We start from the raw sequence: 12,898 nt of genomic DNA, 5'->3' as shown, positions 1-12,898 counted from the left end.
TTACAAGAATTGTTCTCTTATCTTTTAGCATTGAATATTTTTGGAAAAGTCTGGGACAACTGTATTTTTTCTACCTTTATGAAAGACTTGATCTTTTTTCTGGGTTGCCCTAAGGATTCTTTCTTTGCCAGTAAGGTCTAGAAAGTTGATATTGACTGTTTCATCTTTCCCCTAAGTTCATGAAAGATGGGATTTGCATTTTTGTTTTTCCTCCTCCTTTTAGGAAGGGGAAAACCCACTTTGTTCTTTCATCTCCAAACCTGCTCATGAAGATAGCTATGTGATTAAGTCCCCTGATTTATATGCTGAGAAAGAAGGCACAGTCAATCAATCAATGCTGATTTCTAAGAACTGAGCTCCTTCACTCCTTCCTTTCTGCCCTATTAGGTAGTCTTCCCCAGGAATGTCAGTCATGCATTACCACTGTGGATAAGAGAGGGTGCAAATGCAAGAGAAGGACTGGGCAGCTGCTTGGAGGGAATTAAAAGATCATTCCAGAGAAGGCCCCATTTTCTGGAACAGTATCCACCATCCAGCTGGAACAGCAGAATCTGAGAAGGATGGGACTTAACCTGGCTGGGCTGGGAGGTAATGATGAAGAAGGAGGACAGTTTCTTACTACTAACCTGCAGCATAGCTCTTCCTTCAAGTTAGAAATAACCAGGTTGAGACGCCTGGGTGGTTCAGTCGGTTAAGCGTCTGCCTACGGCTCAGGTCATGATCCCAGGGTCCTGGGATCGAGTCCCGTATCGGGCTCCTTCCTCAGCGGGGAGCCTGCTTCTCCCTCTGCCTGCCACTCTCCCTGCTTGTGCTCTCTCTACCCCTCTATCTGACAAATAAATAAAATCTTAAGAAAGAAAGAAAGAAAGAAAGAAAGAAAGAAAGAAAGAAAGAAAGAAAGAAAGAAAGAAAGAAAGAAAGAAAGAAAGAAAAAGAAAGAAAGAAACGAATGAACCAGGCTTTTTCTGGTGGCCATCTACTCTATTTGAGGTACTTTATTTATTCAAGGACTAGTTGTTGTTTGCCTATACTTAGTTCCAGGCAACATGGGAGAGACAAAGGCTAATAAGACAAGGTATGGTCCCTGCCATCAAGGAGTCACAAACCAGTGGGGAATCTGAGGCATCTATGGAACTTACTCTAATCTAATCCAAAGGTCAGAGGGGGACAGGCAAGAGCATCTTTTGTAGTGTGAAGAGAAACTATGAGAACTCCTTTTTATACTTATTTCCTAGAAAAATAAGTTACTCTTTAAATAGTTAATGTTCCAGATGACACTGGTGTCCTCACAGGATTCTTCTGTCTCCTGGTCACGTGTTGTGCATCAGTCCTTGGAAAGGGAGGTCCATAAAAGAGAAATTGACAGTGGGTTTACTGATCATATTATCTAGATTTTGCTCCACTGATCCTCGCAAATGGACAAGAGGCTTAAAACACTACAGCAAAGAAGTTGCAAAGTGAAGAATGATATTAATGATGCAGACACATAAGGAAATAGCAGAGCTGACACTCTGCTGCTTCTACAAGCTTTTAGTCAGGCCCACTGCCAAGTCAGAAAACCATGAGGAACTCAAGCATGGCAAGATGTTGACCAAAATAAGATGGAAAGTTCTAGAAAAGTGTATTTGAAATATTAACACCTGGTATCGTTAATGACGTATCTTATACTAAGTATATACACCTTGAAATACTGGCTTATAACAATACACATATGTAGTTTATGATAAATAAATATACATATATTGGGAATGTATGCTCAACTTTTCTTGTTTTACTGGAAAAGCTTGGTGACCACTGCTTTCATGTTATAAATGCAGAACCTGTAGTAGGCGTAGGAAGAAACTTCTGGGCGTGCATAGCATAGGCAGTTCACTGTTCCTGGCAACTGGGGGACACAGATAGTTGAGCTGTGTCATGAAGAATGAATGAAATGTCAACAGAAGAAGAAAAGGAGAGGTTCATTCCAGGTTGAGGGAACAGTATGAGCAGAGACTCAGGGGCTCAGAGAACATGGCCTAGAAAAGAGAGCAATGGGCAAGTCCAAGTCTCCTGGAATATACTGTGTCTAGGTGGAGGGGTGGCTGGTAACCCTGGAAAGGTGGGTCACACCCAGATTCAAAGGACCTGAATTCTATGTTAAGAGTTTGGACCAGACACTACAAGCTATAGGGAGTCAGTGGAGATGTATGAGCGAAGAAATCCCATGGTCCAATTACTAGTTTAGTTGTCTCTGACATCACTTTCAGTAGTAAATTGACCCAGGGAAATGTTACAGTAGGTAGCTATATAGGCTCTAACAGGATGGGGGTGGCGGGGAGTCAGCAACAAGGAAGTCATGGCTAGCTCTTGGGAAGGTCAGAGGCCTGTCCTGCCAGCACTCCACAAGGCAATCAAACCAGGCAGGCCAAGATGGCAGATGAGACGACAGGAAACCCCTGACCAAATTAGGAAGAAAAAGCAATGAAACCCTCCCTGCTTCCTGCCCCAAGTAATGAATATTCTGCCCCCTGGTTAACAACTATCAATAAAAGATAGGAAACCAGCCCCCAGGGTGAGCAACTCTCCAGCTGGAGCTCTGTAGTGTACCTTTTACTTTAATAAACTTTCCTGCTTCTGTTAGTCATCGACTGTGCTGCGTCCTTGAATTCATTCTGTCCTTGAATTCATTCTGTCCTTGAGTTCATTCTTATGACAAGACCAAGAACCTCCGGTGACTTCTTCCAGTCTGGCTGGGTCCAGGCTCCAGGGCCCGGACTCCTCAGTTCACCTGAAAAAGGAGGAGCGATAAATGATGATACTTGACATTGGTTTTAAGAATATCTATCTATCTATCTATCTATCTATCTATCTATCTATCTATCTATCTATTTTTCTATCATTATCTACCTTTTACAGAGAAACTTAGAGCACTATACTAGAACCAAGACAAAAAATACCACTTAATATTTAGGAGATACTAAGAATTAATCCTGTTTTGTTTGGTTTTTTTCATTTTTAATTGTGGTAAAATGCACAAAACACAACATTTGCCATCTTAGCCATTATTAAGTGTAAATTCAGTGACCATTAAGTACATTCTCTAAAAGCTGTGCAACCATCACCACCATCCATCTCCAGAGCTCTTTTCATCTTGCAAAACTGAAACTCTGTCCCCATTAAACACGAACTCCCCATTACCCTTTCCTCTCAGTCCCTGGCGACCACCAGTCTTTCCCACCGCCCCCCCACCGTTCTTTCTGACTCTATGAATTTGACTATTCTAGGGACCTCATATACATGAAATCATATAGCATTTGTCTTCTGATAGCTGGTTTATTTCCTTAGCCTAATACCTTCAAAGTTCCTCCATGTTATGTCAGGATTTCCTTTTTTTTTTAAAGGCTGAGTGATATTCCACTGTATCTGTATGCCACATTTTATTTCATCTGTCAATGAACACTTGAGTTCTTCCACCTTTTAGCTATTGTATATAATGTTGCTGTGAACATGATCTCTTTGAAATTCTACCTTCAATTCTTCTGGGTATATATGAAAAACAGTCTCTTTTAATAAGTTTCCTTTCTATGGGGTTATTTTGAAAGAGGTAGTGAGTTTTACCGGAGGTTCCCTTAATGCATTACTTTCTTGAAAGTGTACCGCAGGTATGTGGTGGCACTCACAAGTGGGCTGGGCATGCCAAGCCCTTAAGGGTTCCTGTTCAGAAGCTGCCCTGTTTCTTTCTTCAATGAAGACATAGTTAATATCCACCAGGCATCTCAATCCAGGAGACAAAGTGTGTTACCATAGGTATGTGTGTATCTATCTGATTACACAGGGGTTTTTTGTTTTGTTTTGTTTTGTTTTGAAGTAGGCTCCATGCCCAACGTGGAGCCAAACACGGGGATTGAACTCATGACCCCGAGACCAAGACCTGAGCTGAGACCAAGAGTCGGAGGCTTCACTAACTGAGTCACCCAGATGCCCCTCAATACAGTTTTAATTTTATTTAAACGGCAAGCAAAGGTCTAAGAGCAAAAGTAGAAGAGCAACGGAGCGCTACCTAGACCTTGGTGAGCAGCCCCTGCGGGTGGAACAGCCTCTAAGGTGGGGTGGCAGACCTGCAACCACCTTACCCCACAGCTGTCTGGCATTAACTCTGAAAATGGCTCCGGAAGCCTATCTGCGCGTGTGTACCCAATTCATTTCGTAAGGGATTTATTTATAAATTCGTCGATTTCACGGACTGCACCTTGCAAGAGGCGCCCTGTCAATCTTAGCATTTTGTAATGTTCCCATGTAAGGGTACTTTCTACTCTGTTTCTGTTTTCTACACCATCCGGCTCTGTAGGGTGAAATGCCATTTACCTAGGATTCCCAGGCCGAGCATTCTCTGGCTTGCCCTCCCCCAGCCCCAGGATCTTACAGATCACTGATACTGTGGGGGAGGAGAGCCGGCTTATACTAGGGAGGCGGTGCCTTGGAAAGCCGGGTTCTACCCCCTCTGCCCATTTGTTTGACAAAGAAGGCAAATCTCTTCGGTGAAAGCTCAGCACTCCGCCTGGACTGAGGCCATTTGAACTCAAATTCGAACGCAGGCAACGGAAAAACAGCCGGCCTTACCGAGGAACAAAAGCAAATATTTCCGCACTGCCCTGCACTCACGGACTCAGAATTTTCCCTGCTCATTCTAGTCTTTTGTTACCTGGGCCGGCTGCTCCCCCCGGAGCCCCACGACCTCGGAAGGACAGGGGCTCTGAGACTCACAGCCCGGCAACCCTTGGACTAAAGAGCACCAGGGCAGCTCTGCTGGGAGCTGCTAGCTTCTCATCGGGGGAGGGGAAGGCCTGGGAGAGGAAAGGGGGAGGACAGTGGCACAGGAACAGAGAGAGTGACAAAGCTGAGAAAGCAGAGGTCTCGGTGGGGCCCAGGAAGCCCGTGCACCATCTCCTTCGCCACGGTCACACTATGGGGCTGCGACCTCTTCCTCTGGGCATTCGACTCCTTTACGTCGATGTTAGGTTTGGTAGCTTTCCAATATTTCTAGCTGGAGAGTTTTGGGAAGAGTGAAAAAAGGAAATAATGATGGATTGGCAGTCTCTTTCAATTCCTCTTCATTCATTGGCCAAGTGTCGGTTGCCTAGGAAACCGCTTGCAGCTCGCCGAGGAGTGTGCTGTCAGGCTACCCCGGCTTGGGCTGTGTATCAAGTGGTGAATGCAGGCAGGCAGCCGGGAAATCCGAAAGCTAGATGTCTTGTAATTTCAGTAAATGTGTTTAAAAAAAAAAAAAAATCTTGCTTTAAGAAAATAATGCTTTAAAAATTTACTACCAAATCAGCAGTACAATGTTCCCAATCAGACTCCAATTAATTAAAACAATGACTCTGTGTGTAATCATAGAGAAATGCAAAATCACTTGAGAATTTGCCATTGAAAATACTCTGAATATTGTGAGAGCAAATACAACTTTAATAGCTTCAGGGGTATCTCACTCACCTCAGCCACCTAATCGGTTATGCATAGAATAAATGTGGGATTTTATTTTACGCTGCGTTATTTCTACAACTGTCTGGGAAAGGGAAATTTTAGGAATATTGGTACATCATTAAAGCTAACAGCCTGTAAGTGATGGTGAAATATATTGTCCTGACACCTTTCACATCTGGTATACAATGACCTAGGTGGAGAAGAATTGTGTATAATTCACAAAAAGAAATGCTTGGAGGACCCGACTGAGGCCGGATCTATTTATGCTTTGGAGGTCCCTTACCAGCCTCCCCTCAGGAGCTGTACAGAATAAAAATGATAAGGATTGGCAGTTAAACGGAAAGAGCGGGGAAAGATTTGGCTGTCATCAACGTTCAGCCTTCCGACCCCAAATCAGCTTCTTGCGAAAATAAAAATGTGTAGCAGCATAATTCCAAATTGGGAAGGGGGGGGGCATGGAGAGGCGTAAAGCCCTTAACAAGAGTGCCGGCCCCGCAGAGGCTGGGGTGGGCGACAGTACCCGCAGATGTATGAAAGGGAGGGCATCCGGGCTTTCAGAAGAGTGAGTTCCAGCCTCACCCTATCCCAAGCATTCTCCCCTAAAATAAACCGGAGAGGAAAGGGCCCTTTTATCCACATAATCTCGCACTCGCGTTTTCACCCGGCACTCCGCGGCAATCTGGCTCTGAAACCGAAGCTGAGAAAATAAACCATTAGGTGAGGGAGGCTGGCGGCCGGCTCAAATTTCCCGGCCTGGAGCAGATCCCCCGGAGCGCAGCGCGCCAGGGTTGCACCTTGGCGCTGGCAGCCAGGCGCTCACTGCTGGGCGCGCGTCTACACAGAGCGCGGGTGCAGCCCCAGCGGGGCCTTCCCGCACGGCTCGCTCCCACCGGAGCCGCCATCCCCAGGTCCGGGTGCTGACACCAGCCACAGCTCTTTCGGCCTGAACGTGGTCACCTTCCCCGAGGGCTGGGGCGCCTGGAAGACGGGATTCCAGCCTGAGCCCTGTTTTTAACTTGCCGTGGGACCTTGGGAATCGTTCACCCTCGACGTTTCTGCGTCTGTAGGAGCTGGATTAGAAACTCGGGGTCCTGGGTCCTTGGAACCCTCAAGTGGGGCCTGTGGGAGGACCTTCTGCTCCTCTGCCTCTCGCCCGACCCCATCCCAACCCCGAGAAGGGGAGCCGCGTCCGGGGAATTCTGCCCCGAAGGTTCAGTCTGGGCGCCATGGGTGTTTGGGGGAGGCTGGGCTTTTGTTCTCTGGGTTTCTCTTTGTGCCCTGGAATTGAGTTGAAAGCCCCCCTTCCACCTCCCAGCGGGAAAGAAAGGCGGTGACAGCTTGCTGATAGTTCTGGGAGGGTCTCACTCAACAGCTGCAGGCTCCGCTCCCCCACGGGAACCCGGGTCATGCGGCCCCTCTCGCCAGAGGATGAAAAGGGGTCACGTCACCTCGCAGAAGACCCGTCCCGAGTCGAGAGGGGGAAGGGCGCTTCACCCACGGAATTGCAGGGGCCGGGTTCCAGGTCGGTATTTCAGCCGCCCTTTCCGCTCCCACCCTTGAACGCAAGCAGGTTGAGCACCCTCTCCCCATCCCCCCTCACACACAGACACACGAAGAGTAACAAAGAGATCATCTCCTCCGACCACCTAGAAACTGTGGATTTGAAAGTGTCAGTGCTCCGAGTCTGCGCACGCGCTTTGTGCGCGTCAGGGTCTCGGGTGGCTGCTCCCTCGCTCTGCCGCAGTTTTTAGGCGTGTCCCTCACCCCCATCGGCAGCACGAAGGTTGGGGACCCCGTGGCCGCCGCAGGGTCCGGCACCTGATGAAAGAGAAGAGTGTTAGCGGTGCGGTGGGCCATGATCACCCGCGGAACCCATTTCCTTCCTGGACAATAGATGAACCAAACCCAGAGAGGGAGAGCGCCGGGGGTGTGATTTTTTAAAAACTCAGACGTGGGAGGTATCCCACACATTTGTGAGCCCTTTGTTCTGCCGCAGCCCCGCCCCCCGGACCCCACCCTTGTTCTGACCGCTGGACAGTACCCGTGCGCGGACAGCCACACCCACACCATCCACTCCGGAGGAACAAAAAGCCAGCCCGCGAGGTGGAGGGGTCTTTGGTACCAGCCAGGGAGCTGGGGACTCTTGAAGAGAGTCGGATGGGGCTGGAGGGGGCGCGGAGGCTGCCCCACCCCTGGATGCAGCAACCGCAGTAGAGGGAGCAAGGAGCCCTTGACAGAGACAAAAGAGAGCAGGCGGATGCTGGGGGCAGGGCGCAGGGCCCCCTGGGGCTCCTGGGCTTTGGGGTCCGGGGTCACGGCTCTTCAGACCCCACAGCCTGATCACACACCATTTTCTCCTGGGCTCGCCTGTCCTCCCAAGGCTCTGTGTGACCAGGGTTCGGCGGCTGGACAGTCGCTGGCTTCTAGGGTTGGGGAAAGAGGCAGTGGTCTCACGAGGGGCGGGTAGCTTAGGGATCCCCGGCCGTTGGCCGATGAGGGGCCTCCGCCAGCGCTGACAGTGCGACCTACGCCCCCCTCTACCCTTCCACCTGCCAGCACCCGGCGCACAGCGCACCTGAGGGCCTCTCCACCTGCACCAGTCTCCCTGCTCCCCCCATGCAGCACCAGCTCTCCCCCCACCACCGGCCTGCCCCAGGGGTCGCCCTCGCTTCGCCACCCTCCCGCCCTCAGCTCCTTCACCTACCCCCAATTCTCAATCCCCAGCTCTTCCACCTCCCCCCGCCCCAAGTCCTAGACAATGCCCACGCCTCCACCCTACTACCCCAAACCCCCACTCCTCGCCCGGTCCGCAAGCCTGTGCTGATTGGCTGCGGGCCCAATGTCCAGCCCCCAGGATGGTCCTTTGGGCTCGGAGCATTACGTCAGCGGGGCCTGGAGAGCTCTAGCTCGAAGGGGACTGGGGGGCTCGAGCTGGGGGCGCGGCCTACGCGGGCCGCCCCACCCTCCTTGCATAAAAGGCTGAGTCCGCTGGGCCGGCGCTCTCAGACAGTCGGTTCCCGAGCGCCTTGCCGGTGACCCCCGCAGTGGGTGTTTAAGGGAGGACGGACAGACTGACCAGAAGCCGACCAGGGCCAGAAGGAGCTAGCTAGCACCATGCGTGAGATCGTGCACATCCAGGCGGGCCAGTGCGGCAACCAGATCGGCGCCAAGGTGGGCGCTCCGGGAGGGGCGGGGTCGGGGGGGGGGGCCTTGGCCTGTAGCCCCTCGGAGTTCCTCGGCTCGAGCCTCGACCTGAGCAGGCCCGGGACTCCCCAAGCACAGACCTTCCCGGCAGCTTTGTGCGGCCGTGTGGGGCGTGGGCTCGGAGGCGATTTGGAGGTGGGGAGGAAGCTCGCTTTCATTTTTGCTGTAACTCATTTGGAATCCCGGCCACTCCTTGCTCCCCGCTTTCTCCCTGATCCTCACTTGGCCAGACAAGCTTGCCTGGAGAAGGCGCGGGTGTGTCCCCGAGGCTGTGCGCGCGCGTTTACGGGAGGGGCCGGGACACTGGGAGAAGTGGTTTTATCCGTTCGAACCCCAGTCGAGCTGTGGGGGAGGGGAGGAGAGCGATTGTCTTGAGGTCTCTGGACGTGCTTTGAATCTCAAACCACCCTCCTTCCGTCCCTCCCGTCCCTGCTCCCCAGCCCACCCCCTCCGCGCCGCTGGGAGTCCCTGCGCGCCCGCCGCCCGCCGCCTCCCGCAGCTGCGACTCTGAGCGCGGAACTCCGCGGCCGCGCGAGCCCGCAGCTTTTGCTGCACCAACCCCACCCCCCCCCGCCCCGCCACCCGAAGAGACCCCCGCCTCCTGCCGCCCGCAGCTGTTCGCCGGGGAAACGCCCAATTTCAACTTTCTGACCCTGCACAATACAAGCCTTGCGGCGGAGCCGGGTCAGCTGCCTGAGAGTTAGGGTTTTTGGAACTGAGTCGAGGGCTTTTCATTGTGAGACTCGGTCTCTCTTTGAGGGGTAGGGCATGTCTAAATGCAAACTTTTTCTGTGTCTTAGTTTTGGGAGGTCATCAGTGATGAGCATGGGATCGACCCCACTGGCAGTTACCATGGAGACAGTGATTTGCAGCTGGAGAGAATCAATGTGTACTACAATGAAGCCACTGGTAATTGCCTTACCATCCCCCCCTTCAATTTTTTACTCTCCTGTCCCCAGGACTAACTCCAGGAGTGTGGCCCCAGGGTAGAGTGGACTAGCGGATTTAGAATTCCCACTCTTTCACTGCAGGATTTCAGTGGGCGGTTCACAACCAAAACCTTTGAGAATCTGATCGGTTCTGTGTCCTTCTTTGTTTGGGGACAACAGTAGTGCCTGCAAAAGGGGGGAGGGAGCCTTTCTCTTTAGAGCTCTCTGCCTGCACATCTAAGTCCAGCTGTGTTCCCTGCAGGTAACAAATATGTACCTCGGGCCATCCTGGTGGACCTGGAGCCGGGCACCATGGACTCGGTCAGGTCTGGACCCTTCGGCCAGATTTTCAGGCCAGACAACTTCGTGTTTGGTGAGTCACTGACATGGCTGATGGCATGGGAGGCTCATTTGACACTGTACAGCTCGGGGTGGAGGGGTATGACCACCTAAGGGAAAGTATTGAATGAAGAACATCCTGTTGTGTGCCCATTCAGTCTTAATATAAGCTAAAATAAATTTGCCTTTCAACCTCTAATGGCCAGGTATTCCTAGACTTCCTTGTTTATAATTATATCCATAACCAAATATTTTAATGTCTGGCCATTTGGGTGGTAATCTGAGATAATCTTATCTGAACACTGACTCATTGATCTATATTAAGGGGTCTAAGGTAAAAAGCATTTAATCCAGTCATCAGTGCCTTATGAAGTCTCTCCCTCTGGCAGGCCAGAGTGGTGCGGGCAACAACTGGGCGAAGGGCCACTACACAGAGGGAGCCGAACTCGTGGACTCGGTCCTGGACGTGGTGAGGAAAGAGTCAGAAAGCTGTGACTGTCTGCAGGGCTTCCAGCTGACCCACTCGCTGGGGGGCGGCACGGGGTCCGGGATGGGCACGCTGCTCATCAGCAAGATCCGAGAGGAGTACCCAGACCGCATCATGAACACCTTCAGCGTCATGCCCTCGCCCAAGGTGTCCGACACGGTGGTCGAGCCCTATAACGCCACCCTGTCGGTGCACCAGCTGGTGGAGAACACCGATGAAACCTACTGCATCGACAACGAGGCCCTGTACGACATCTGCTTCCGCACCCTGAAACTGACCACCCCCACGTACGGAGACCTCAACCACCTGGTGTCGGCCACCATGAGCGGCGTCACCACCTGCCTGCGCTTCCCGGGCCAGCTGAACGCCGACCTGCGCAAGCTGGCCGTGAACATGGTGCCCTTCCCGCGCCTGCACTTCTTCATGCCCGGCTTCGCGCCGCTCACCAGCCGCGGCAGCCAGCAGTACCGCGCGCTCACGGTGCCCGAGCTCACGCAGCAGATGTTCGACTCCAAGAACATGATGGCCGCCTGCGACCCGCGCCACGGCCGCTACCTGACCGTGGCCGCCATCTTCCGCGGCCGCATGTCCATGAAGGAGGTGGACGAGCAGATGCTCAACGTGCAGAACAAGAACAGCAGCTACTTCGTCGAGTGGATCCCCAACAACGTGAAGACGGCCGTGTGCGACATCCCGCCGCGCGGCCTCAAGATGTCGGCCACCTTCATCGGCAACAGCACGGCCATCCAGGAGCTGTTCAAGCGCATCTCGGAGCAGTTCACGGCCATGTTCCGGCGCAAGGCCTTCCTGCACTGGTACACGGGCGAGGGCATGGATGAGATGGAGTTCACCGAGGCCGAGAGCAACATGAACGACCTGGTGTCCGAGTACCAGCAGTACCAGGACGCCACGGCCGACGAACAGGGGGAGTTCGAGGAGGAGGAGGGCGAGGATGAGGCTTAAAGTCACGCTTGAAAGCAGGTTAGGGAAAGTCGAGGAAAAGGAAAGCACGGGGGAGGGGGGCTTAGTGGTGAAAATCTCTTGGCAGTTGAAGGAAAGAAGCATGGTCTTCTCTAGGTGTGTGCGCTGGGTCTCTGGTGCTCTTCACTGTTGCCTGTCATTTGGGTTTTTTTTTCTTTTTGTATTATTGATGATATCAATGTAACATTTGAGATATTTCTGAACTACTGTTGTAATGGCTAAAATCACATAAACGTTTGTGTCCTAATGGTGTCTTCTCTTCTGTCTCCTTCTTCTCTTTATTGGCTTCTTTATAATGGTTTTGCCTGTTAACTTGCAGAACACATTATATTAAATTCTTCCTCTAGAAAAGGGAAGAGAGAGGTAAAAGTTCAAATGAATTTACTCTGTCCGTGTGGTAAAACTGAACCGACCACAGTCATACCCAATATAAGATGTGACATCACTGCAAATATGTAAATGCCCTTAAATATTTTATTAGTTGAAAGGCTGCCTCCTTGAAAGCAGACTAAGTGTAATTTCATGTAGAAATCCTACTATGTCTTTACTTCTTTACAAAAAAAAAATTTTTTTTTTTAATAGTTACTACCTGCATAGGGCACACAATTCTAAAGAATAGAGAGTGGAAAGGAAGTCTCTTCCTCCTGTGTTCCTTGCTACAGTTTTCCTCCCTGGAGGGCAACCATTCTTATCACTGTTATCTCTCCAGCATCCTTGAAGAAATATTCTATATATCTTCAAACGGAGGTAGATTATTCCCTTTTTTCTTTCTTCACACCTCTTATGATGCTAGTAACACTGTTCTGCTGCCTCTTTTCTTCACTGAACAGTATGTTTAAAATACAGAGCTTCCCTCCTTGAAATGGATACACAGTATCCATTATGTAATCCTGCCGTACTTTATTTCGTTAATTCCTTAGGACGGCCATGTAGGTCCTTTATGCTTTTTTCTCATGGTGCCACGGTGAGTAATTTTGTGCATATATCATTGTGTATATGAGAACAGCTATCCTGCAAATTTCTCTGGAGATTTCCTGCCAAATTGTGCCATGTTCTGCCTTAGATTGGGCCAGTCAGTTTCTCATTTGGGGAACAGAAGTGGAGTGTTAAGTTATAAACAAATGTATAACATTTATTTACATATCCCTATAGGAAGAAAAAAAATCAAACTGTAGGCTTATGATTTTTCTCATTTTTAGACAAATGCAAAATTAGGAAAAATATTACTTTAAATGTGACCCTGTATTTATTTCATTCTAGCTGGTTCTACTACATAAATGTTTTTTTAAAAGAGGGGAGGAGAAAAGATGAGGGGTGGATTAGCGATTTCCACATTAAAGAGGCTGAAGTATACATGAAGATGGTTCCAAGGAAAAGCGTGAACATTATCTATATAGTGTGAAAATGGCCTCCAAAATGGAAAAGGGCAGCAGTTTGCAAGTATTGTATATTATAAAAACTAGACCTTAGTGATGAGTAAGGACAAATGGATCAG

General features: G+C 50.3%; 1 protein-coding gene across 1 annotated transcript; it reads left to right on the top strand.

Moving 5' to 3' along the window:
* The first annotated feature begins 8,478 nt into the window (after positions 1-8,478).
* On the top strand, positions 8,479-11,650 carry LOC114223871 (tubulin beta-2B chain). Its single transcript, XM_028122878.2, has 4 exons — positions 8,479-8,634; positions 9,468-9,576; positions 9,859-9,969; positions 10,325-11,650. The coding sequence occupies exons 1-4, from the start codon at positions 8,578-8,580 to the stop codon at positions 11,383-11,385; spliced, it is 1,338 nt and encodes a 445-aa protein (XP_027978679.1). The 5' UTR covers positions 8,479-8,577; the 3' UTR covers positions 11,386-11,650.
* The last annotated feature ends 1,248 nt before the right edge of the window (positions 11,651-12,898 follow it).

This window comes from Eumetopias jubatus, unplaced genomic scaffold, assembly GCF_037043125.1.
Source record: "Eumetopias jubatus isolate StellerSeaLion01/CBP00866 unplaced genomic scaffold, mEumJub1_p1.0 scaffold_6, whole genome shotgun sequence".
Taxonomy (NCBI): Eukaryota; Metazoa; Chordata; class Mammalia; order Carnivora; family Otariidae; genus Eumetopias; species Eumetopias jubatus.
The sequence above is the reverse complement of the archived record's forward strand: the minus strand, read 5'-3'. Positions and strand labels throughout refer to the sequence as shown.

Excerpts from the sequence above, each read along its gene's own strand:
- LOC114223871 (XM_028122878.2), top strand. The coding sequence starts at position 8,578 with ATGCGTGAGATCGTGCACATCCAGGCGGGCCAGTGCGGCAACCAGATC. Across the intron at positions 8,635-9,467 it reads GCAACCAGATCGGCGCCAAG|TTTTGGGAGGTCATCAGTGA; the intron begins GTGGGCGCTCCG and ends TCTGTGTCTTAG. Across the intron at positions 9,577-9,858 it reads GTACTACAATGAAGCCACTG|GTAACAAATATGTACCTCGG; the intron begins GTAATTGCCTTA and ends TGTTCCCTGCAG.